This window comes from Poromitra crassiceps, assembly GCF_964638095.1.
Source record: "Poromitra crassiceps genome assembly, chromosome: 9".
Lineage (NCBI taxonomy): Eukaryota > Metazoa > Chordata > Actinopteri > Beryciformes > Melamphaidae > Poromitra > Poromitra crassiceps.
In genome coordinates this window covers 32,402,893-32,429,753 of record NC_139630.1, presented here as the reverse complement: position 1 = coordinate 32,429,753, position 26,861 = coordinate 32,402,893, and the positions used below count along the sequence as shown (strand labels likewise).

General features: G+C 43.4%; 1 protein-coding gene across 3 annotated transcripts in view; it reads left to right on the top strand.

The window, feature by feature from the left end:
• Positions 1–666: 666 nt before the first annotated feature.
• Positions 667–26,861, top strand: part of snx14 (sorting nexin 14) — a 38,188-nt gene continuing 11,993 nt past the window's right edge. Inside the window, exons 1-24 of one of the 3 annotated variants that reach the window (XM_083643209.1) lie at positions 667–825; positions 2,397–2,462; positions 2,782–2,923; positions 3,613–3,733; positions 5,826–5,902; positions 6,846–6,924; positions 7,261–7,304; positions 7,384–7,471; positions 9,165–9,249; positions 9,615–9,771; positions 11,724–11,799; positions 12,511–12,555; positions 13,214–13,294; positions 13,689–13,803; positions 14,516–14,671; positions 15,355–15,479; positions 15,956–16,014; positions 17,624–17,756; positions 18,028–18,223; positions 22,548–22,631; positions 23,106–23,206; positions 24,181–24,292; positions 25,159–25,199; positions 25,773–25,892. In XM_083643209.1, coding sequence (XP_083499335.1) covers positions 2,784–2,923; positions 3,613–3,733; positions 5,826–5,902; positions 6,846–6,924; positions 7,261–7,304; positions 7,384–7,471; positions 9,165–9,249; positions 9,615–9,771; positions 11,724–11,799; positions 12,511–12,555; positions 13,214–13,294; positions 13,689–13,803; positions 14,516–14,671; positions 15,355–15,479; positions 15,956–16,014; positions 17,624–17,756; positions 18,028–18,223; positions 22,548–22,631; positions 23,106–23,206; positions 24,181–24,292; positions 25,159–25,199; positions 25,773–25,892 — 2,235 coding nt within the window. In that variant the 5' untranslated portion in view covers positions 667–825; positions 2,397–2,462; positions 2,782–2,783. The remainder of the gene's footprint in view (positions 826–2,396; positions 2,463–2,781; positions 2,924–3,612; positions 3,734–5,825; positions 5,903–6,845; positions 6,925–7,260; positions 7,305–7,383; positions 7,472–9,164; positions 9,250–9,614; positions 9,772–11,723; positions 11,800–12,510; positions 12,556–13,213; positions 13,295–13,688; positions 13,804–14,515; positions 14,672–15,354; positions 15,480–15,955; positions 16,015–17,623; positions 17,757–18,027; positions 18,224–22,547; positions 22,632–23,105; positions 23,207–24,180; positions 24,293–25,158; positions 25,200–25,772; positions 25,893–26,861) is intronic. The other 2 variants (XM_083643210.1, XM_083643208.1) reach the window with 2 other exon arrangements.

The following is a 26,861-nucleotide window of genomic DNA, read 5'->3' as shown; positions in this document are numbered from 1 at the left end:
CGCAAATTAGTTTATGGTCTGAAAAAACAATTTTAAGTCTTTTTCATGCTCTCATGTCCTCCGTTTTCTAATTTTCTAAATTATGCCCCCATTTCGAGGGAAATAGAAGATATACATTGCATAAATAAGAACATAGAATAAGAATACTATACCGTATATATATATATATATATATATATATATATATATTGGTCTGCACCTATTGAATTAAATTAATTTCCAGTTAACCGAGTGCTCCAGGTCCTTCTTATATATATGTATATATATATACACACATACATTGTATATATATACATATACATATACATATATATACACACATATATATATATATACACATATATATATATATCCATACATTGTATATATACATACATATATATATATAACAAATAAATATATATACACCACACACACACACACACAAACGCTCTTTTTATATAATAGAGTTACACCCTCCATTTCTTTACAAATGGCCAACAACTGTATTTGATCTATATTTGATCTATTTTTCTTTCCTGACACTTGTGTACTGCAATTTTGAAACATTGTTATGTTTGTGCTTTTTGTATTGACAATAAAGTTGAGGGGGGAAAAAAGGGACCTCTCTAAAAGCACGGATGTGACGTTGGTTGGATTAGAAAACATTCCATCTGTCAAGGAAGTCAGTCGGAGTTTTACAATAACTGGAAAAGATGCAGTAAAAACGTTTAATTTGAAGAAAGTAACTTGAATTTCGGGTTAGTCTGGTTGTTAACCGAAGACTAAGCGCTTGGATAAAATGAAACAGTTTATATGAAGAGCTGCGTCGATAGCTTTGTCGCTGTAAGTTGTATCGTTATATTCTATCAAAATACCATTCACTAAACTGTCTCGGGTTAGCTTGTTTTGACATCGTCCTAAATGTCACGCTATTTTTAACCCTACTAACGTTGCCACGACAAAAAAAATGTTCCTTTAACGTTACAGCGTTAGCTTAACTTAGGCTAGGTGATATGTGTTTTGATGTGAGCTTCCCGTCAACAGGTCGTTAGAGATGGCAGGCAGGCAGGGAGTGTGTGTGTGTGTGTGTGTGTGTGTGTGTGTGTGTGTGTGTGTGTGTGTGTGTGTGTGTGTGTGTGTGTGTGTGTGTGTGTGCGTGCGCGTGCGTGCGTGCGTGCGTGTGTGTGTGTGTGTGTGTGTGTGTTAGTAGAAATGGAGGCAGGCATTCAATCAGACATGATTCAGACAGTGTTGCGATCATGTGAAGTATCGTATTCTGATTCCCCGGAAACACAGGAACGAGATGAGCCGGCACAAAATTTTGGCTGGGATGATTGAAGTTTGTAATATAAAAATAATTTATTATGAAACCTGCTGAGGTACAATACAAAAATAAATGAAAGCAATAAGCTACAAAAATGCGCTGCTAGAAATATAATTGGAGTAGAAATTCTCCATTGAAAATGAGCCCCACCCAATCTCATCTCCCAGTCTGCATCCAGTTATCTGACAGATGATCTTGAGCGAGACTGGCTTCCAATGTTTCAACATCAGTTTATATCAATCAGAGACTTCCTGCTTCAGGGTATTTTCCCATTGGTTCACATAATAGTCAAACCTCAAAAATGCATCTCATGCGTCACAGGTGTACAACTGAAGTACCTTTTGTGGTTAAACCATGCATCGCTTCTTGTAAACCGTACGCCTATCTCTTCACTTTTCTTTCAAACGGGCCGAGGACAGGGAGTTTCCACTTGCAGCAGCACAGGAAGCCTGTGCAGCACAGGAAGCCTGCATTCTGCAGCCTAACCGAGGACAGAAAGTCTCCACTCGCAGCTGCACATTCTGCAGCCTGCAAACACGGCGCTTCTTCTTCTCTATAGGGCCTATAGACCAAATCACTGTGACGTCACCATGTAAACAACATTTACTTCCGGGTACCACTTCGGGAAGGTGGCAGGTTTAAATTTGCGTGTTGTCAAATAAATGCTGTCAAACTCTCTCGTTGTTTTCGGCCGACTACTTTCAATTTAAATGTTCCACGGTTGGTAAACATGCTTGTCCGACGTATCTAGCCTTTCTTCTGTGTTTGTTTTATGTAGGGCTAGCTAATAACGTTTGTTTACAACTGTCAAACTCGCTGTTTTTTTGCAGACTCGTTAACGTTACGTTACAGACAGAGCTACTGACGCCAAGCCTGTGCCGCTCGGATACAGCTCGGAACCCGGATGTTGTAGCTGTAGTAAGCCTGTGCCGCCGAATCCAGAGTTCTCTTTGCCGATGTTTGCCCTTTACAGAGGGAATTCTGAATAATCCAAATCTTGACCCGCTCTTTATGGTCACTGGACACCAACAACACAACACGAACAAACCATTTTTGTCTTCTTTGTCTGTTTTTGTCTTCAACACGTCAGTTTGTGCCGTTCACCGCCATTATGATGTGTGGAGGTAACCGGAACCAGGGGTAACCGGAAGTCAATGTAAACATCCCCGCTGATTTGGTCTATACATAGGGCTGCCAACATTCCATCCCAGCAATACGGGACGGTCGGACCAACGGGGGGGGGGGGGGAAGGGGGGACAGACAGGTCGCAATATATATGCCTCTTCCCTTAAAAACGGGACAAGTGGCGTCTCTTTTGACCCAAATACGGGATGTCCCGGCTAATACGGGACTGTTGGCAACCCTATCTATACATAAGGTCATTCTAGGCTACTGAGTTTGGGAAAAAAATTGTTGCTTTTTCCAACAGAAGCAGGGGTTGAAGCCGTGTGTGTGTGTGTGTGTGTGTGTGTTAGAGATGATGGCAGGCATACAGATGTATTGGGATCAGGTGAAGCAGAGGCTGAAGCTGGACGCCCTGAGAGAAGTCAGCCGTCAGTATCCACTCTTCTGCTTCCTGCTGCTGTCCATGCTCTCCTGCACGGTCCTGCTCAACAGGTCAGTCATGGTGTGTGTGTGTGTGTGTGTGTGTGTGTGGGTCATGTGATGTCTTATCTGATTCATTCTGACCTGCTGCCTCCTTCACCAGGGCTGGGTTCAGCTCAAAAGGTTCCCCTGATGTTGGAGTCCAAGTACCCCCTTTACCCAACCACAACATTTTGCTGATTAAACTGCAAGAGAAAACTAGAGCATACAATGCAATGCATGAATGATAAGCCACATTTTGAAGAACATAAAAATAAGTAAATAATTAGTGCCTCCTGAGCAGATTTATTTTAATGTTTCATTTATTTTCATGAGTTATTCATAACGTTTTCCATTTCCCCTCTTTCTCTCAAGTAGCCACTGTAGTACCTCCATGTTCCCCTAGGCTAGGGTAGTTTGGGAACCAGTGATCTAAATGGAAATGGTGGTGTGATGCCTGGGAACAGTTTGAAAATGTGTTTATTTTGTACCAACTTCTTGGATACTAAATTATATTAAGAAACGTTCATTCTACACACAAGAAGTAGACTTCTTCATCTTGAAGAGGGGAATTTGGCTCTGTAGTTTTTTTCTGTAGTAACGCTGACTGTTCCCTCCTCCCTCCTATCCTGTCACATGCAAAATATGCACGCTTTGATTTTTAGGTTTCTTTGCTAGTTCATCTCCATGACCTTTAATACTATGAAGTGATTTCTCTCCAGGTACATCCACATTCTGATGGTCTTCTGGTCTTTCCTGGCTGGCATCATTACTTTCTATTGCTCCCTTGGACCAGAGTCCCTTCTCCCAAATATCATCTTCACTGTAAAGCCAAGGAACAAAGTAAGTCTTAAGTAATCCCATACAAAAATATCAGTGAATTAATAAGCTAATAAGCAGTGTCTTTTGTCTTAATTAAATTAAATGCCAAGTTTTCCAAGTTTTGCTATTGGGGAAACTGCGCCCTCTGGGTGCAATAGTATCGATATCGATATCGCCATTCAAAGTCAACAAAACACAGCGCGAGAAAGCTCTATGTAGATGTTGTGACATCAGGTACTCACCACGTGATGAAATAATAATCCATAGTTACGTGAAACGTCATTTTTGTAGCAAATCCGCACCGAGTTACTTCCTTATTTTCCTGAACACAACGCTTCCGCTGTACAAGTTACTGATTGGGGCTTTAATGTTCCAGGAATTCAGGAAAAAAGTCTGTTTTTTAGATTGATGACTGATGAGCATGTTTTTTTTAAACTGTTGGCAGGGTTCATGAAACTTGGGTTCATGAAACTTGGGTTACCTTTTTGCACCTCACAAACAAACCTTAAGTTCAAAAGCATAAAAACATGAAAGTCGTCAAATTTATGGTTAGGATTGAGTGGGGAGAAGGTGGTGGTGATGGAAACAAGTTCAGGATGGGTCTCTGTCATCCTTGATCATGTTTTGTTCATATACATGCATGCTGCGTGTTTAAATTGGTCAGATCAAAATAATTCAGAACAGCAGAGTAGCCTACTCCCCTTCTACTGTCACACAGGTCTTTAAGAAGTCTCATGTCACCCTCTCTCATGTCTCTCTCTACTTGTTCTAATTTGCTTTCATAGGGGAAAAGTGTTCTACCATCAGCAGCATAGCCAAGATTTTATCACTAAGTGGCCAAATAGAATTTGCGGGCAGCCTGTAATATTCTTAAAAATGTGCGCCATGAGATTGAATTATATTAGTTTTTCCACCACTGAATTTCACCATTGAATCGCACACTATAGACGCTTTCAATTGGCCAACATCAACATTCTAAATTGCCCCCAGCTTACTTCCTGTTGCAGTGTTTGCTGGGACAATAACTGACAGGAAGTAAGCTAGGTTTCAAATGGTTGCCTAGCAGGCGCGGACTGCATAATCGGGCACGTCGGGCAAATGCCCGGTAATAATAAAATAATAATGAATTGTATTTGTATAGCACACTTTCAAGTCAAAACTGACATCCCAAGGTGCTTCACAAGAGAAAAATACACAGAATAAAAATAACAATAAAAAATAAATAAAATAAAAACACTTAAATAAAGGAATTTAAAAACAGGCCCTAGTCGAACGCAGCGTGAAAAAGGTGGGTCTTTAGGCTGCTTTTGAAGGCTGCAAGGGAGTCCGAGGCCCGGATGGATCCTGGGAGCAGATTCCACAGGCGTGGCCCCAGTGCACAAAAGGCACGATTTCCCATGGTTGAGAGCCTTGTGCGTGGGATTGCAAGCAGGTTTTGGCTGCCAGATCTGAGAGTCCGGGATGAGGTTTGGGGGGAAAGGAGGTCCCGGAGGTAGGTCGGCCCGAGGTGGTTGGTGGCCTTGTAGACGAGCAGGAGGGTTTTGTAGGTGATGCGCTGGTTTACTGGTAACCAATGGAGGGAGTGGAGGACTGGGGTGATGTGGTGACTTTTCCGGGTGGCCTGGCCTGGCCTGGCCCGCAGTCAGGCCACTCACTGAACAGCAGGCCAGGTGCCGCCTACTGGTTTACTAGTGGTTTTATTACTTTATTCAGGGTTAAAGTGGGTGCATCTCATTGTAAAATTGGACTCGGCCCAAATTGGGCTTCAAACGGCCCAAATTGGGCTTCAAGCGGCCCAAATCTGGCTTCAAACGGCCCAAATTGGGCTTCAAGCGGCCCAAATCATGCTTCAAACGACCCAAATTGGGCTTCAAGCGGCCCAAATCTGGCTTCAAACGGCCCAAGTTGGGCTTCAAACGGCCCAAATTGGGCTTCAAACGGCCCAAATTTATATCGGCCTGGCCTGCTTGGTATCTAATGCCCGGCCTGAATTATTTTCCCAGTCCGCCCCTGTTGCCTAGCAACACAATTCAATGAAAACCATCTATACACTGAGTGTGGGTGTGATGATGAAGAAGATGATTGATAATCAGGTGTTGTTTCCCCCCTACAGCAGCAGGAGCAGCAGGAGTTGTTTCCTCTGGGCCACAGCTGTGCGGTGTGTGGGAAGGTCAAGTGCAAACGGCACCGGTACGTCCAAAACCCACCGCAGATCCTCATCCACTGTTCCCCTCACTCACCATCCCGCCTTCCAAACTCAAAAGCTTTGGAGACCGAGCATTCTCGAGAGCAGCAGCACCCCGACTTTGGAACTCCTTCCCCCCAGCCTGTCAGAGACTCACCCTCACTCTCCACTTTCAAATCCCCACTCAAAACCTACCTGTGTTCTCCCATGCTTACAACCTGCCTTACCCTTAACCACCTCCTCCACCCTTTCCACCCCCTCTTTCCCCTTCGTACTCTCCCCTGTCCCTCCCACACGCTCCCTCCGTCCCATCTGTTTTCCATATATCCCTGACCTAGACGTGTTAGTTGTTATTTGTATCTGTTGCCGGGTTGCTTGTTTGTTACTTCTGTTATTGTTACTTGTATCTGTTGCCTGTTGCTTGTTTCTATTTTTCTTGTTTTCTGTGGACTCCTACTGTCCGCGTCTTTGGGTCATTGAAAAGCGCTATATAAATAAAATGAATTATTATTATTATTATTATTATTATTATTATTATCAGTGCATCCACTCAGGATGTCACGATGATAATGGACTGGGAGTATGGATATGCATTTCTCTTTTATTTCTGTTGGGCGTTTCGGAGTGTTTCGGGGATGCGGCTCTAGTGGCATATGCTAAAATATACCACAGCTGTGATCCAATCAGATTGCTTGATTTGAGAGAGCCGTTTTATAATCCGCATCACTTCCCTTTAACCGAACTTGATGTTTGTGTTTATTTCCCTGCTGTCTGAATTCAGGACTGGCTTTTGTCAGGCTGTTCCCGTGGTTTTGTGTGGACACACTAGTTTGCCACAGTTCAAAAGTATTTCCCACCTTACTGCTTATGGTAAATGTATGTTACAATTGTGGAATACATTCAAGAATCATGCTTATATATGTTTTTTTTTTTTTGCTTTTTTTACAGGCCAACGTTGCTCCTTGAAAACTATCAGCCATGGTTGGACCTGAAAGTTCACTCAAAAGTGGACGCTGCAATAGCCGGGGTATTGTAATGGATTTTTAACTCTAAATAGCTTAAATATTTGAAAAATCTGGCACTTATTCTGACAGAAAGACTGTAAAACTTACAAAATAAATTACATAATAGTAATAATTTACTTGCAAAATAGTTTTAGATTATTTAGTCATCTGTTTGTTTATTTGTTTGTTTCAAACATATAACAATGAACATCAGGTCATTTTTCTTTCTAAAAATAGATACAGTATATTTTGGGTTGAAAACCCTTCATTTATATGACTATCATCGATTCACTTTACAGGTAGGTCTCCCCCCCCCCCCCCCCCCCCTTTTATAATTTTCTGATGTCTTTGATCTGTAGGTGTTCGAGTTGGTTCTGGATAACTTTGTGTATCCCTGGTACAGGTGAGGAGAAATGCGACTGCGCTAAAGGATTTGCGTGAGTGTTGTTTGGAACTTGTGTTGAGCTCCTCCTCCTTTGCAGGGACATCACAGATGACGAGGCGTGCGTGGATGAAGTCAAGATGACCTTTCGCTTCTTTGCGTCTGTGCTCATCCGCCGAGCGCAGAAGGTAACGGCGGAATAATAACGCACACATTTCACCTCAAACATTTGCATGTTCATCTTACATGAACAGTATAATATATCCTACTTTTTTTTTTTTATATATAAAACAATTTGCATATTGCATCTTTAAATAAAACACACCATAAACATACCTGACATGATATCAATTCTCTTGAGGAAGCCCTGCAGACCCAGACATGAACTCATAAGTCCAACTCCCTTCAATGACTGTGTTCAGTGTCTGCTGAATCCGTCTCCATTGTTGATTGGCTAAGGGGACATTCACACCAAAAGCGTTTTTGGAGCTGCCAGCGTCTTTCTGCAATTCATTCTCTATGTAAGGACGCGCTAGACGTGCTCCTCTTTTAATGAATGCACCTGGCGTTTCAGCGCTGGTGGCGTCTGTTGTTTTTGGAGGAGCGCTGTGGGCGTTTTTAAGCTGAAAAAAGTTGAACATTAGAGGAAAAGCGCCCTGATCGTCTTTTTCACTCCTCCTACCTTTTCTCCTCCCGAGGGATTTTCAACCTCGGCTGCTGCCAGAATTGGCAATAATCTGGCTTTCATGTTGACAGTGAACAACATCAAACAGACAAAACCAGCTGGCTACCGTCCTTGTGGTCGTTGTGTTCTGATCTGTACTGCACGCGACTACAGGGGAAAACAAACGGAGCACAAAAAAACGGCTCTGTGCGCTGTGTTTTGTGCACAATGGAAGCGCCTTCAACATGATTTTCATAGCGTTCTGACTGAAAAAAAAACGCTTTTGGTGTGAATGTCCCCTAACTGAAGTGCTGTGGCTTCTGTGCTTCTTTTTGGGGCTTTTCACACATTTTTGTCCAATTTGTCTTTTGATGCAGATCGATGTCCACACTGTATTTGTCTTTTTATGGAGATCAATGTCCCCACTGTATTTGTCTTTTTATGCAGATTGATGTCCCCACTGTATTTGTCTTTTTATGCAGATCGATGTCCCCACTGTATTTGTCTTTTTATGCAGATCGATGTCCCCACTGTATTTGTCTTTTTATGCAGATTGATGTCCCCACTGTATTTGTCTTTTTATGCAGATCGATGTCCCCACTGTATTTGTCTTTTTATGCAGATTGATGTCCCCACTGTATTTGTCTTTTTATGCAGATTGATGTCCCCACTGTATTTGTCTTTTTATGCAGATCGATGTCCCCACTGTATTTGTCTTTTTATGCAGATCGATGTCCCCACTGTATTTGTCTTTTGATGCAGATCGATGTCCCCACTGTATTTGTCTTTTGATGCAGATCGATGTCCCCACTGTATTTGTCTTTTTATGCAGATCGATGTCCCCACTGTATTTGTCTTTTTATGCAGATCGATGTCCCCACTGTATTTGTCTTTTGATGCAGATCGATGTCCCCACTGTATTTGTCTTTTGATGCAGATCGATGTCCCCACTGTATTTGTCTTTTTATGCAGATCGATGTCCACACTGTATTTGTCTTTTGATGCAGATCGATGTCCCCACTGTATTTGTCTTTTGATGCAGATCGATGTCCCCACTGTATTTGTCTTTTTATGCAGATCGATGTCCCCACTGTATTTGTCTTTTTATGCAGATCGATGTCCCCACTGTATTTGCCTTTTGATGCAGATCGATGTCCCCACTGTATTTGTCTTTTTATGCAGATCGATGTCCCCACTGTATTTGTCTTTTTATGCAGATCGATGTCCCCACTGTATTTGCCGACAAAGTGATGAAAGCTGCGATGAAGCATATTGAAGTGATCTCAAAAGCTCGACTCAAAGGTTTGCATCTCTGGCAGTTAGCGACGCACATCCTGCGACGCTACACTTCTTGATTTCTGATTTAACACTCTCTTCAAAATGATATACTGGGTCGTGAAAACCTGATATGTTAGGGAGGTTTTGGAAAAAATACAACTAGTTTAAGGATAAAGAGTTAGCAGACAGAAATAGCACCTAGCCTAAACACTTACCCACTGTTCTGAAGCCAAAGTTAAATCACAGACAGGTATACACAGAAGAGGAGCTCTATGACAGACAGCTAAAATGTGTAACTGATTATGTAATGTAATTGGGGAGAAAACGGGGGGTGGAATCAGAAGAAAGTGAGTGGTGGTGGTCCTGATGCTTTGTGTGTTGGTCTCCAGTGGGGAACTTGGGGGACTTGCAGCCGGCGGCGCTGGATGAGTACGGCCCCGACCTGCACATTGCCCTGCGCAGCCGCAAGGACGAGCTGCTCTATCTGAGGAAGCTGACGGAGATGCTGTTCAGCTTCGTCATGCCTCCCAAAGCAACAGACTGCAGGTAGGCCCACTCAACTCACCTGTGGACCCGCTGGCTTCAGGTAGGCCCACTCAACTCACCTGTGGACCTGCTGGCTTCAGGTAGGCCCACTCAACTCACCTGTGCACCCACTGGCTTCAGGTAGGCCCACTCAACTCACCTGTGGACCCACTGGCTTCAGGTAGGCCCACTCAACTCACCTGTGCACCCACTGGCTTCAGGTAGGCCCACTCAACTCACCTGTGCACCCACTGGCTTCAGGTAGGCCCACTCAACTCACCTGTGAACCCACTGGCTTCAGGTAGGCCCACTCAACTCACCTGTGCACCCACTGGCTTCAGGTAGGCCCACTCAACTCACCTGTGCACCCACTGGCTTCAGGTAGGCCCACTCAACTCACCTGTGGACCCACTGGCTTCAGGTAGGCCCACTCAACTCACCTGTGGACCCACTGGCTTCAGGTAGGCCCCCTCAACTCACCTGTGCACCCACTGGCTTCAGGTAGGCCCACTCAACTCACCTGTGGACCCGCTGGCTTCAGTTCACTTTACATTCAGGACTAATCACTTTCTTTCCCAAGCACAATGAACTGTCCTGGGAAGGAAATTGTCCAAAGGCCTCAGTGGTGAATTCCAAAAATGTGACAACCGATTTTACAGTTTCGCCACCCAACTAGGGTTTGGAATTGAATAGGATCTCGGGCTGATGGTTGTCCACTTGTCAAAGTAGAGGAGACCAACTTACTAGAGACAGACATTTAATGGACAATGTAAAGAGACAAGGGCACGACATGAGAGATACTGTAGCTACTGCATGTTCATGATTTTATTTTTGCACGTCAAAAATGAGACATGAGACATTTGTATTCTTGTCTTGGACCCCAGGAAGACTAGCTGTCGTCTAGGCGTCAGCTAAAGGGGATCCCTATAATAAACAAATAAACATTGTAATACCCAGCCTAAATAATAGAGCACTCTCTGTCAATGGTAAATGAAATGATCAAATTGAAAGTGAATTGTTCCCAGTCCTGCCACCCTTGGTACTCGTACAGGCCTGATTCATGCTTTAGTTACTGTACATTTCAACATGAAGACTGTAAAATACAGTCAGTTTGACTACTGTTGACAAAATGTGCTTTTTCTAAGTAGCTTTGAATCAAATCTTCCACTAAATGACATAATGTAACGGCATTTTTGAGATCTGATTATAAAGATGTCATTTATCCATTTCCCTGTATGTCCATATTGGCTGAAAATGTCTGTTATGTGTCTGCTGTGGCTGCATTTATAACCTGTGTCTACATTACTTTTCCCCTGTCTCCCTCTCATCTCTTTACATGTAATTGCATTGTGGCTAAGACATTGACTGTATAATATATGGACAACGTGTCCCCGCTTCCTACAGTTATCCAAAAGTGAAGCCAAAATATCTCGTTTCAGCGAGCGGTCATCTTGCTTGTGTGACGTCATTTGCAACCTCCGTCAGCTGAGCGTGCTCAGCTGACGGAGCTTTGAGAGTGGCTGTCACAGCTGTCAATCATGATTTTTATATTGTCAAATAACTAATTAAAAACGAACATCAGAAAAATGGGCACTTGAACATACATCAGCGTGATAAGAACTACCTAAAATGACAGAAACCATCTTTGGGGGGAAATGTACTTGACGTGTACTTTGATTCTTTAGTTTGGCTCTCAAGTCCTGTCCCTGGTGGGACTTAAGACCTATACTGCAGCCAGCCACTAGAGGGTCAACAAGAGGTTTTGGCTTCACTTTTGACTGCCGGCTGTCATGACATCCATATTTGATAGTCTATTTGTGGCTGTGTTTTGTCAATTTTCAATGACAATAATCCTAGCCTATACTGTATATCCGGATTTGAAGATCAGATGGTCGTGTGAGCAGCATCAGATTGTACTGCCTCCCAGCGTGAGCCCATAGTAAAGCTTTGCTCTGTGTGTTGTCTCTGCTCAGATCTCTAGCTCTGTTGCTGCGGGAGGTGATGGCTGGATCTGTCCTCCTGCCAACCATGGACTTCATGGCCGATCCTGTAAGTACAAGCATGTGTTTGTGTATTTTAACTGCGTGCTGCTAAACAAATTCCTCCATTGTGGATAATAAAGATTTCTGTACTCCTCTCTCGGTCAATACTCATGTGTGTCTGTTGGTGTGCATGAGTTCCACAAGGAGACAAAGATATGAATCAGCAGGTCATGTGTTTGAATTCTGTGGCCGATGCATTTATTTTGCTTCAACAACAATTTTGCTGCACTACCCGGGTGTCCCGTCTTACCTCCGGCTGTGTCTGCGGGTGGGAAGCTGGATTAAGAGTGTGTGTTCGGGTCGCTGCACTAGCGCCTCCTCTGGTTGGTCGGCGCTGTTTGGTGGGAGGGGAACTGGGGGGAATAGCGCGCGCTACGTCCTGCTGGTGAAATTCCTCGCTGTCAGGTGACATATATTGGAGGAAGCATCTGTGTGTGTGTGTGTGTGGGGTGGGAAACCAAACCTATGGTGGAATGTTCTGTCTTTCTATTTAAGTCTTGTTTGGAATGCTGTTGCTCACAGTATAGTATAATACAATTATGCCAGCAGGACTTTACACAGGATCAACATCGAGATTCCCCAGTCTGTGATTGGGCATTGCTGCACTGATTTAAACTTTTACAGTGTTTGGATTGAAGAAACTTTTACAGTGTTTGGATTGAAGGTAACTTTACTCAAGGGCCACAGATAACATGCTCCCTCTTCCTTTGTGTTTCAGGATACTGTGAACCTCATGGTGCTCATATTTGTGGATGACTCTCCAGTAAGTGAAAAAGCCATTTCAACCTGATGCGATTAACCTTATTTATGAATAATTTCCAAAACACCTGATATCAAATGTGGGAAATCCCTACCTGGACTTCATACAGACGGTGGTTTTTGTTAGCATAGACTTAGCTTAATGCAGTGGTTCACAAAGTGGAGTCCTTGAGGGGGTTCCAGGTGGTCCCCAGCAAAAAGAGACATAACGTATCTTCACTGTACGTCCATCCAAAGTAACACAATGACAGAATGTATGACTGTTTTGGGTTTCATACACTTTCTGTAATAACATCTAAATGCAAAAATCGTATCAGATGGGGACATATTCGTAGCAACTGGGGTTCCGTGGTCTAATTTGTGTCAGTTTAGGGGTCCTTGATGTGAAAAAGTTTGAGAACCACTGCCTTAATGCTTTGAAAAGCTCTATGGTTGGTTTTAATTTGAGGTTTTTAAGTACATGTCACTTTTTTTTTATGACAAACTGTGGATACCTCTTTCAGGAACACAACACTTCAATTGACTTAAACAAACAAAGTTAAATTGGCCAAGTTGCATAATAATTCAGTTGAATGGATGTTATCTTCTTTTATTTATTTATTTATTTATTTATTTAATAGTCACATTCCTCTTGGTAAACCTTGTGTGGATTGTCTCTCCAGCCAGAGCAGGCCACAGAGCCGCCATCAGCCCTGGTTCCATTTTTACAGAAATATGAAGATTGTACCAACAAGAAGACATCTGTAAGTCAGATGACACACACACACGCACACGCACACACATACGTGCGTGCATGCGTGCGCGCGCACACACACACTCACTTACTCTCTGTCTCTCTCGCATGCAAACATAATTTACTACTCTGTTCTTTTGACATATTTCTGCTGTGAAAATTCTGATTTTTTTAAAATGATTATCATTAAAATAAGGGATGAATATTTAATGCACTGTTCACTGCAGTTCCTGGCCCTGTCCATCTATGTACTGTATATGTATGTATCTATACATACAGTGTATACTGTATATACATGTATCTATTTTTAGTATAGCATAAGAATTGTGGAGCATTCTGGAAACATCTCCTTGAATCGGCACCTTATTGTCTGAACATGATTCTAAGCGTCTCTGCTTGTCCAGGAGTTGAAGCTGGACCTGAAGGAGATCAGGGAGCAGCAGGATCTCCTCTTTCGCTTCATGAACTTCCTGAAGCAGGAGGGCGCCGTGCACGTGCTGCAGTTCTGCCTCGCCGTGGGTAAGCCCCGCCCCAACCCCCATGCCGTGGGTAAGCCCCGCCCCAACCCCCATGCCGTGGGTAAGCCCCGCCCCAACCCCCACACCGCCCCAACCCCCACACCGCCCCCCACTGGAGGGAAAGGAGGCATTATTGCCTGGCTCTAGAGTAGACCATTGAATCCATCCACTCCACCGAGTAGCTGCTTCTGTTCTGACTCTTTTTTATAATCAATTAATCATTTAGACACATTTTTAAGAAAAAAAACTAAAAATGTAAATATGAATATTTTCTGCTTTCTTTACTCTTCTGTGAGAGTAAACTGATTATGTTTGGTTGTGGGCTGTTGGTCAGGACAAAAGAAGACACTTGAGAATCTCATCTTGGGCTTTGGGGAAAAAGTGATCGCCATTTTTCACCCTGACATTTTATAGACCAAACGACTAATCGATCTGTTGAGAAAATAGTCGACAGATTAATCGATAATGAAAAGAATCGTTCGTTGCAGCCCGTCACTGATGTAGTGCAGCGTATACACATGCATGCAGTGAATACCCACCCCTCTCTCTCCAGGGATTCTCCAGGAAATGGCTACTGCCGAGTCAATTCAACGATTTAAAATCCTTTTTGAGGTCAAAGGTCAAAGGCGACGTTTTGAGCCTTGAAAAACGTAACCCACCTCACATTTCCACATCAGGTTGACCATATGAAACCACTTTGTTGTTTCCTCCAGAGGAGTTCAACGATAAGATCCTGAGTCCAGACTTGAGCGAGTCGGAGCTGCAGCGTTTACATGGGGAGGTGCTGCACATGTATGAGACCTACTGCCTGGAGGAGAGCATCGACAAGATCAGCTTCGACCCCTTCATCGTGGAGGAGATCAAGAACAGTAAGATCGCTATCTCGTTAACATCGTTACCTCACAGCCAGCGCTCTTCCCTCCAATCACAGGCTTTGAAGTAATGCGGCTGTGTCGAGTGATAAACTTCATACGTCCAATTTCTGTGTTTTTCATTTTTCACTTAACTCCTTTGATCAGAATCTCTTTAATCAGTTTGAGGACCAAAGATATGATTTGCTCCTGGGGCCTGTTCCAGGATCAGATTCAACAGTCAGTTGAACAGTTGAAGTTTAAGACTCTTCTATAGCTTATATAGATTTATTTCAAAATCTTTGGATAAAGTATTGTATTTCTTTGTACATCAGATATGTCTAATAGGAATTCCTTTACTTGAATTGAAAGTTTTTGTTCCTTAATCCCCTAAGTTAAAAAAAAAAATATATATTGCTTCTCAAAGCATGTGAACCCCTGAAGTCTGAAAGTAATAGTAATAAACAGTTTAGGCCAGGGTACTAAATGTATAGTAATCAACTATTTTAGAGTATACTGTAGTACTATCTGTAATACTTTGTGCAGCACTTTCCTGTCTGCCTCTAAAGGAAAACATGCCAAAAACCTCTTTAAAAACAAAACAAAACAAAACAAAATAAAATAAAATAAAATGGCCTGTTTTTTAAGATGTTAAAGCTGTTACGCAGCAGCCCCAGTAAACATGCTGTCTTCCCTCTCAGTTGCCCTGGGGCCGTGCAGCGGTGTGGTGAAGCTGCAGACAATGCGCTGTCTGTTTGAGGCATACGAACACGTCCTGACTCTACTGGAGAGAGTCTTCACGCCCATGTTCTGCCACAGCGATGAGGTAAGACCTGAAACAGACGCCAAATGTGTGGACGCTCAGAAAAGCTTGTCGGTGGAAAAGTTGGTCACGACTGAACCTTTTAACGGCGATCAGCTGTCAACAGCCAATCAGATTTACGCACTTTGTTGATTCTCTTTCAGTCTGATTGAGTTATATGAGCAGGTAGTTCTGCCTGGCATGTGTAAAAAATAGGCTAGAAGTTGATTGCAGCGGAACGTACAATAATGGCTAACCTCAATCTTTTGATTTTCCTTCACCAGATAGATTGTCACATTGTTCTCGTTCGGCTAAACTAAAATGAATTATAAGCATTATTTATTAGCTGCAATTTAAAGTTGGCCCAGGCCTATCTGCACTGGAGGTTGCCTCGAATAGTAACCTTCAGTTTCATTCTTCTGTGTTTAGCACTTCAAATCGTCACAATGTGCATTGCTGTCTGAGTTGCCTATTTTATGTGCCTCTGGTCTTGTGTTCAGTACTTTAGACAGCTGCTGAGGGGAGTGGAGTCTCCAACCAGGAACTCAAAGCTCAACAGGTTTGTTGTGGAGCAGGGAGCGAGTGTGGGCTGCTTGTAGCCTTTTTCATATAACGATATTTGATGTCATTTGGTCTTGTGTGTGTTCCAACCATTGGGCTCACATATGTTTCCCCTCCATGCAGACTGGTTACTTTTCATAGTGTGCTTAATAATAAGTGAATTATATCTCATAAAGTAGAAATACGGTATTATATAATACAGTAATATACCAATGAATATACTGTTGATGACTACAACTGTACACCTCATATCCCAACCAGCTGTTATCTTTAGTTACCCAGCAGCCTAAAAGCCCTTGTGCGTATTATTCCAGAAATAGCCTCAATTTGGACGAGATGAGGTAAGTGGGTTTTTGGCACATCAACTGGCTGCCCAGAGTCTGCTGCATGCAAGAGCTGCAAACATACAGAATGTGCATGGAGATGCATCACTGCACGCTGTGCAGTCAGTCAAAAAATAAAATAAGTTTAACAATAAATGTGTAACAGTAACCACAGGGCGGGTTGTCCACTAATTGCTTTGGATGAAAGTTGTCGGCGGTTCGATCCCCACCTCCTCCAGTCCGCATGTCGAAGCGTCCTTGAGTAAGATGCTGAACTCCAAATGGCTCCCGATGGCTGTGCAAGCCCCCTGCGTAGTAGCTTGCCGTCGTCGGTGTGTGAATGTACAGTAGGCTTATCGTAGAGCACTTTGGATAAAAGTGCTATATAAATGCACTCTATTTACCATTCATTTGTAAGCTTTTCATGTGGGCTTGTGTCTTTGTATACATTTTATGCGCATGCTTGCATTTGATTTGAACCTCATTTGAGATTATGAATGTATTCACTAAAGCAGGGGTGGCCAAACTACGGCCCGCGGGCCAACTGCGGCCCGCTGCCCGTTTTTAAGTGGCCCGCCATGAATGTTCCGTTTTTCTGTTTCAAAGTTTAAAACGGAAAACGAAAACGAAAACGGGGGGAAAAACGGAAAAACAAAAACATTAAGAAAAACAAACTGAAAACCATTTCGTTTTTTCAATTTAAAACCATTGAAAATGGGTTATACTTGGGCACCCTGACATGGTCTATTTATTAAAAAAAACAAAACAAAAAAAAGTTTAATACTAATGTTATATTACATTATCTCTGTCTTAACCTGTTGGCACAGGAAAAGAAAATTTGATAACATACAGAAATACCCATTGTAATAGGTGAGCGCATCAATAAACTATGTGTTATATATTTATTTAGGTAGAAATTCAATTTTTGATGGCACAAGGGTTTTCTGGTCCATTTTTTTTGCCGCGAAAACTGCCGCGCTTAATATTGTTTGGCCCGCGACTCCTTATATTTTTCTGTATGCGGCCCACAAACAAAAAAGTTTGGCCACCCCTGCACTAAAGTAATCTATGAACTTTATGGACCTGGATTGAACACCAGTAGGACTTGCGATAACATTGACCCCTCCTCCCACCGCCAACACACACACACACACACACTACAGAGATTTTTTTTAACAGCTGGAGTGAATAGAGATAGTGCTGTATTAATGTAGGATAGATGCATAATGGGGGTGGGGGATTTTTACACCTGTATGTGACGGCGTATTTCTTTGTTCACGCTAGAAATGCGTCAAGACGCGGGGAGTCCTCCGGGATCAGCAGAATTGGGAGCAAAATCAAGGGCGTGTTCAAGAGCGCGACCATGGAAGGAGCCATGCTGCCGCCCAGCGCCATGGACGACATCGACGAGGATTTGGTGAGTGTTTCTTCTTCGTGAGTGTGACCCTTCAAAAACAGAATCATGTGGGGTAAAAGCACTCGCCTACCACCGCAGACTGAGACCCGGGTTCAATTCCCGGCAGCCGTTCTTCCGTCTTGGTCAGACATTCCTACACAATTGGCCGTGTCTGCGGGTGGGGAGCCGGGGGGCGTATGAGTCCTGGTCGCTGCACTAGCGCCTCCTCTAGTCAGTTGGGGCGCCTGTTCGTCACCATCTGATACAGTGATTCTCATGTGGGCTCCTGCAGGTGGAGGAAGCGTTGATGGTCGTGGAGGACGACTCCCCGGCCGAGCCGGCCGAGCTGGCCAGCGTCCCGGGCACCCAGAGGAACCTGTCCGCCTGGAGCATCTCCCTCCCCTACATCGACTTCTACGACGACGACGTGAAGAGGGAGCGCGTCCCCGTCTTCTGCATCGACGTGGAACGCAACGACAGGAAGGACGGTGAGCGGCAGGGTGGGAATTACACATGGAGGCCACATGGCCTCCGTTGCCCCTCCCTCTGGCCGTGATGCCCTGAGATCCCTAAGGCCACCTTGGCAGCAGTGCCCTGCTGCCAGCCTGCTACTGTCAGTTGCTTTAAAAGCATCAATGGTGTCAGTTTAATGTAGCTGCTCTATGCAAAGGATGTGTCATTGGCTCATTTTAACACACATTTCAGAGAAATCACTCTTCATGATGTCAGTAGAGCGATGGCCTTTGTGCTCTGGCATGTGGCCTTGTGCCCTAAAAGAAATTTGTGACGCCGAAGGCTGGATGGCCACGCCCCTAAAAAGACAAAATTCCCACCCTGGTGTAGTGAAAATTCCACCTCCCTTGGTGTCATTCATCAAGGGTGGGTGAGGGGATTAGCCCCACATGACCGGGCTCCCCATCAAGGTCCAGGACTCTGGTGTTCGTTTGGCAAACCAGTTGAAACCGGTCTGGGGGGTTGTCTCCCCCCCCCCCCCCCCCCAAGATGCAGGGCACATCCAGAGGTCAGTTCCTGTGACCTCTGGAGCGGAGAGATCTGTACATTAAATACTCAATATTTAATGCACGTTGCCAGATGATTTTCACTACACTGGTGAGCGGGACACACATCTGGTGTGTTAGTAATATGAACGTAGGTTTACTGAAATGTTGTGCAGCATTCTTTTCATATGGGAAAGACAGTAAATATGAGCTTTCAAGTGGAAAATACGACTAGACTAGAAAATACTTTTCATGTCAGCTTTCCGGTGGTAAAAGCTCCATTGGAATGCAGGGTTGTGTCTGACTTGATGTCAAACTGAAAGGGACTGCAGAGAGTGCAGGTTCCGCCTACTGCCGCCCACGGAGTTGACATGGAGGTCATGTTCCTTCCTCTGTCTGTCTGTCTGTCTATCTGTCTGTCTCTCTGTCTGTCTGTCTGTCTGTCTGTCTCTCTGTCTGCCTGTCTGTCTCTCTGTCTGTCTGTCTGTCCACAGCATATCTCAAAACATTCTGAATGGATTTGCATGAAACTTTGTAGGAAACGAGGTCATGGGCCAACTTAGAACTTTTCACACCCAGGCCAAAAGGGGGCGTGGCAATGACCGGGGGCCAATCACAAACAGATTCACGTTAACACCACGAAACTTTGTAGAAAGGTTGGCGGACTATGCACTCTACCGAGTGCCCTGTAGTTTCTGAGATACATGTATATTGTTCACAAACAGACAAATAAAAGCAAATGGAGCAACCCAATTAAACAGAAAGCTTCAATCACAACGTCTTGATAGGTTCAAGCTGGTTTAACTGCTTCAAACGAGTTGGGGTTTAAATACATGAACAGGTCCACTTTGTTGCTTTGAACCATCTAGTCGTACCTACAGTTATTCCCATGTTGCCTGAATGCAGCATCAAAGAGCCAGGAAATAAATAATCCACTGTGTTCAAAACCATAAAGCTCTGACTTATTGTGCTATATATCTTACGCCCAAGTCTTAGAGCAAGGGCAAATCTTTGCTACTTTCTAGCACTCAAAATATATATATTTTTCTTTAATTACCACTTAGTCACTGAAACACGTCCTTTGATATACTGACCCAGTGGTAATTAAAAGAAAAAAAGAGAGATTTTGAGTGCCAGAAACTAGCAAAGATTTGCCCTTGCACTAAGACCTGGGTGTAAGCGGCCAGGGGGCCAGATGCGGCCCGCGATAGGGTGCAGAGTGGCCCCCCCGATCATTTTCTAATTCACAATGAAAACGAATGTGAAATAAAGTTTGACTGAGCTCCAGCTAAATTGTCAAATACAGCCGTCTGCTCGCCACTCAGGCACTTATATGTACTTAACTAACTTAGTCTAACTAACTTAACCTAACTAACTATCCTGTGTGCTAAACTCCGGCTGACACCCCAAAAACCTACAATCTGATACTGTACAGAAAAAAATGTGTTTGTTAACACATTCACTGCCAGCCTTTTTTTTTTTTACTGTAGGTAGGTTCTGCCAGAGGGTTTTTTTGAGGATTCTGGCTCATTTTACAAGAGCCGAGGATTATTTTCTGCTTGGAGTTTGTGAACACAAAGTTCACAAAAGTACTAATAGAATGTGTGCTTTCTCTGTCTAAAAGAGTTAGTTTGTAGAGTTAGTAGTTATGTAGATATTAGCCGTTGAGTACAGCATGGTTTCAGCGTCTGAGACAGGAAGCTGAGATAATCGCAGTTTTGTGAAATTCAATCAAACAGGCAGAACAGTCACTTTAACCATTTATTTTTGGCATCAGTGAGAGATCAGACATCTGAACAATATAGTTCTGAACACCCTCTCCTTCAAACTCCTCCCTCCGTGGGCGTGTCTGGTGGCGTTTGTCACAAGCCAGTTTCTCCTGCCTGTCTGAGCAGTGAGCAGCCTCCCTCTCTGGCGGCCCCTCGTCGGCGAGTGTGGCCAGTGTGGACTGTGGATGGGGATCAATCGTTTCTTGGATTTTCGGTTGAGAGCTTTGATGAAGCTTTGTGCGATTCTAGGCTTTATGCTGCCCACCCAGTCTATTTTTGGAACCCCCCACCGTTGTGCGCCCGTGTGCAGCAGCGTGAAAGCGTTTTCGCCTACAGTATGAGAATGAGGCTCGTTCGTTTCTGGGTTTTCGGAATGCGTGCGATTCTGGCCTTTCTGCGGGTGTTTCAAAGTGTGTTTCACCCATAATCTATTATGCAAATTTGCAATCCCCCACGCCAGCACCCAGGCACCGCTCTCCGCTCTCGGTGTGCTGCTGCTGGCGCGGCCGCTCTCGGGCGAGTCTGGTGACTGATGACTGTAAAATCGCCAAGCCATTTCCTTGAGAATGGCTTCCTCCCGCGGCTGTTTTTGGTTGGCTTTCTCTCTGTCGGGAGAGCACTGTCGCCACTTAGTTGGTCGGTAAAATAGATTATACACATTCAATACTTCCAATATTTTTATAGGAGACGGGGGGGAGCGTTGATCCACGCCCGACCGTCATTTTTTTTTTTTTTTTTTTTAACACATTGACTGCCAGCCGTTTTTTTTTGCTGTAGGTAGCTTTTGCCAAGCCGTTTTTTTGAGGATTCTGGCTCATTTTACAAGAGCCGAGGATTCTTTTCTGCTTGGAGTTTGTCAACACAAAGTTCACAAAAGTACTAATAGAATGTGTGCTTTCTCTGTCTAAAAGAGTTAGTTTGTAGAGTTAGTAGTTATGTAGATATTAGCCGTTGAGTACAGCATGGTTTTAGCGTGTGAGACAGGAAGCTGAGATAATCGCAGTTTTGTGAAATTCAATCAAACACGCAGAACAGTCACTTTAACCATTTATTTTTGGCATCAGTGAGAGATCAGACATCCAAACAATATAGTTCCGAACGCCCTCTCCTTCAACTCCTCCCTCCGTGGGCGTGTCTAGTGGCTTTCAGCCTGCGTTTGTCACAAGTGAGTGCTCTGCTGCTGGGAGCCTGGCAGGGAGTTTGAGCAGCCTGCCTCCCTGGCAGCGAGTGTGGATACTGTAGGTCTCACTCGTCTCTTGGGTTTGAGAGCCCCGATGAAGCCCGTGCGACTCTAGGCTTTATGCTGCCCACCATGGACAGTAGCCACACAGTCCATTTCAGGAAACCCCCACCGCAGCAGCGCGAAACCGTCCCCGCCTACAGTATGAGAATGAGGCTCGTTCGTTTCTGACTGTAAAATCGCCAAGCCATTTCCTTGATTTCCTTCCTTGGAGGAAGCAGCCGCGGGAGGCGGCTGCTTTTGGTTGACTTTATATCTGTCGGGAGAGGACCGTCGCCACCTAGCTGGTCGGTAAAATAGATTATACACATTCAATACTTCCAATATCTCCATAGGAGACGCGGGGGGCATTGATCCACGTAGCACCGTCAAAAAAAAATATATTTTTTTTTTGACGACTCAACTCGTCGGTGGCAGTGAACAGCTGGATTGTGTTTGACGACTCAACTCGTTGTTGGCAATTAACGTGTTAAGACGAGATATCTCGTCTTTGGCACTCAACGGTTGGATTCTGTAAGACGAGATATCTCGTCATTGGCAGTCAACGTGTTAACTGGCCTCCTATCATTATACAAAAGCGGCCCACGGACAAAGCAAGTTGAGTATCCCTGGTGTAAGATATGGCCCAAAAATTGCTTTTGAAGCCGAGCAGAATGTGAGTGTCTATCCTAAATCAAATGAAAACATGGTAATTTCAGCTCCCTATACACCAGAATGGTCATGGATGTTTTGGTGAAGGGAAATGTGTTGGACCAGTCTTCATGTCAGTCTGAGATCTTGTCTTTGTTTTCTTCTCTTCTTGCAGTTGGTCATGAAACTGAAAGGTGGTCGACCTTCAGAAGATACCTTGAGTTCTACGTACTAGAATCAAAACTCACTGAGTTCCACGGTAACGCAAAGCATTCTTCTAACTTATTTGAATTAAAAAAACAACAACTCCCAATTCTAATTAAAGTTCTAAAGTGTGCAAATGTTTAAAAAATGTAAACCAATCTGTTGCTTCTTATTTATTTATTTATTTATTTATTTATTTATTTATTTATTTATTTATTCAGATTTTCCCCCAATTGTAATTTTCTCCCCTATTGTACTTGGCCAATTCTCCCTGCTACCCCCTCTGCTGATCTGGGGAGAGCCGTAGACACACACACATGCTTCCTCCAAAACATACGCCAATTCTTTTCACCTGATAGCGAGGAGCTTCACCTGCAGCTTCGTAGCACGTGGGAGGATCACGCTATTCCCACCAGTTTCCCTCCCGCCCTGAACAGGCGCCTCGACCGACCAGAGGAGGCGCTAGTGCGCTTCCTTATTTTGTCTTAATGAGCTACTTGTGAATTTTTTATTTCACCTCTTATTGCAGGCTCGTTTGCAGATGCACAGCTTCCATCCAAAAGAATCATTGGACCAAAGAACTATGAATTCCTTACATCAAAAAGGGATGAATTTGAGGAATATCTGAAGGTATTTGCACTGGGTAATATAGTAGGAATGTGTGTGATGAGGTCTCTACAAAATGTTTTTTTACACCCAGACATCACTCACTGGCTACTTAGGCCAGTCAATCTCTGGAAGAAGAAAAGAATAACCGAGAGAACAAATTGATACAAAAGGTTTTTCTGTTACCATTGGGCATGTTAAATAACATACTAAAAGTCTACCAAAATCAATATTCCGGAAAGGGGTCATTCTCAAGATGGCGACTGCCGGAAGCTTAAAATGGAAAACCTTTTGTATCAATTTGTTAGGGTTTAGGTGCTCTTTTTTTATACATTGACTGGCCTAATGGGTTAGTTTTCTGTAAATTTGAATATTTAAACATAACATCTCAGAAAAAATATTGTCTTAATGTAAGTAATCAACTGGGGAAGTTTCATGATTATATCTATTAGTTAAAAATTTTACCCTATTCACCGGGATTTGGGGCCCCCTCTTGGGACGCCATATTGGATTTGTCAATCAGTAATGATAATAATGTTAATTTCACTCATTCAGTTGTATTCCTTGAGCTGTAAAACCTATGGTTAGACACCAAAACCACCTTTTCTAGCGGTTAGGTGTTTCCCCCCCCCCCACAGATTTACTGCCCCAACTGTTATAACAAATCAAGATAAAATGACGACAGTTTTAGGATCACTAAACACTAAGCTTGTTCAGGGCAAACCACCTTGTTGACCAACTTTCAGCCAGGGCGATTTTCTATGAATGTTGCTCACAAACATTCAAATAAGTATATCTTCTTCAACTATTTTCACATTTCAATGTGTGACACATCGGTTGAAAGCTGACAATTCACTCTCATAAGCTGTAAAAAAAAATACCTTGCCTACTTGTTACCCAAAACACTGGTCCCTGTCACATATATGAAATATTAATGTACTAACGTGTGTGCGTGTGTGTGTGTGTGTGTGTGTGTGTGTGTGTGTGTGCGCCTCCAGAGGCTCCTGCGCCACCCAGAGCTCAGTAACAGCCAGCTGCTGGCTGACTTCCTGTCTCCTCACAGCATGGAGTCTCAGTTCCTGGGCCAGATGCTGCCTGATGTCAATCTAGGTGCTTCTCCTATTCATTATTTCATGTCTGTGTACACTGTGAAATATGGTGATTCAGTGATTCCCCTAGGATGAAGTTGTAGCAGCGGTGGTGAAATACAAAAAAATAATCACTTGCAAAGAGTGCCCTGCCTAGTAGGAGACAGTCAATACAATTTTATTTGGCAATCAGGCAATCCCTATAGTATTCCTATAATATTCCTACAGTATTCCTATAACATTCCTATAGTATTCCTACAATGTCCCCCTGTTCCCCGTGCTTCCTACAGCTATGCGTTGTGCTGACGTTATCAGGTAAGCGCAAAATTTCTTGTTTATATGCTTAACTCAGAGGTGTGTGAAATTACCCTGATATGAAGCAAAGTAATATAATATTAATTTCTGAAGATTCCCCCCCTCCCCCTCGCATTTTTTTCTTTAAACAGTGTAATTCATATAGGGGGAACACTGCAATTGGAGTGCACAATAATTCCCCCAAACTTCTAAATTGAGTACGGCTGTATACAAAGCATGCGGACATTCACCTCAGCAATGGCAATGGATTGTTAAGTATTTACGAGGTTGGCCAGAGTCAAACGTGAATGTTAGTACACTCCACACTACAGTAGGTGGCAGTGTGCATTTTCAGTTTGTGGCCTCTCCATAGGAAAAGAAACAGATCAGTTCATGAATGACCTTGCTCTCTGTCCATCATCAAAGCCTTGCTTGCTGAAAGAGAGTCTGCTCCCTCTGTGTCCTCATGCAGTATTGTAAGAAGTCATCTCTTGTCAGAGTGTGATTTGTGAGGCCTGTGCCATCTCCTCCTCGTTCTCACAGATACGTTTCACCGTTTGATTTATTTGTAAACCTACCTTTTCTCTTTTCTAGGAAAGATTTTCAAGTCTGTGCCAGCGAAGCTGATGAAAGAGGTGAGTCCCCCCCTTCCTGGACTGAAATGTTGCTAGTATCCATCTATAATTCCAGGACTGTCTGTACAAAGATGTTAGTCAATAGAGGGTATGCACACCCAGTGGAACACGCCCCCTCAATCGGGAATGAGTGTCAAAATGAGTGTCAAGTTCCTCCCTGAGCAGCAGGTGTCAGTTATCTAGGCTGATCACTGCATTCAAGCTCAGTCTTCCTGTGACTCAGTGGGCGTGACCCCACAGTGACTTGTGCCTCTGTGACATGACTGACATCACATGCATACCCTCTATTAAAACATACAGCGAGGTTCCTAAAAGCACCTTTAGACAAACAGAAGAAACAAACGCATAAAAGCAAATATCTGCACAAATCCCCATAATAATAATAACAATAATGATGATAATAATAATAATGACGATAATAATAATAATAATAAACTAAGATACTCCAGTGTCCATCCTGGCCTTGTCCTTGTCTTATCTGCTGCTATTTAAAGGGAAGTTGAACAGGATGAGGATATTACACGATACACAATGTACAACTGGCTGTGCTGACCTGTGACCTTTGCCTTCCAGAAAGGGCAGAACCTGGAGCCGTTCATCCAGTCCTTCTTCAATTCCTGCGAGTCGCCCAAACCCAAACCCAACCGGCCCGAGCACACCATCCACAGCCCCACTGCCGACTACAACAAGAAGGTACGACACAATTCACTAGAATAGGCGCTTCAAATGATGATCGGTGACCTGCTTGTTGAATGTATGAAATAGGAGTGATATGCAGCATCTGAAATTAACATCCACTAAGATATTTCTCTGGCGGATAAATCATCACCATTTTTTATGCGAGCTACTTATTGTTTACTGGTGTAAAGTAGTCCAACTGATTAGAACTTTGAGCTAGGGATGGGGCCGATCCGATCCAATATCGGTATCGGGTGCCGATATGGCACTAATTCACGGATCGGATCGGATCGGAATTGGGATTTTTTTTTTTTTTTTTTCAATTCCAGCGCACAGCTGGCCGTAATTTGTATAATAATGTATGATAGTATCCTTCTTTGCCTTGTATATTTTCTTAATTTTGTCTGCTTTTTGCAAGGTATATTTAAAAAAAAAACTTTAATTGGCCAAGAAAAATATTGGTATCGGCATAATATCGGTATCGGCAGATATCCAAATTCAGGTATTGGAATCGGATCGGAAGTGAAAAAAGTGGATCGGTGCATCCCTACTTTGAGCACTGTGGAAAAATTGACTAACACCCTTTGAAAAACTCTGCCCCTGCTTGTCAACAGAATCAAACAGGTGTCAGAATTCTGATGTACTTCTTGGTGTAACTCACCTACACCCAGGTTTTAATGAATGCTCTGATTGGTCGACAATCAATCAATCAATCGACACTTTATTCCAGACACAGAGGCAGTCCATAGTACATCACAATAAAAAAATATACAGAATACAAAACATAATAAAAAATACAGACAGATACAAATTTATATAGTTCCAATATTTGCATATAGGCTAAAGCGCCAGTGGTTCCAAAGCCTTGAGGTGAACCTAACCATACTCATGGCAGGGTTTACAAGTGCTGAGATAATGCTATTTGGTGACTCAGAGATCCTGCACATAAAACTGTACATGAAGTTCCTGAGTACAGCAGGGCAT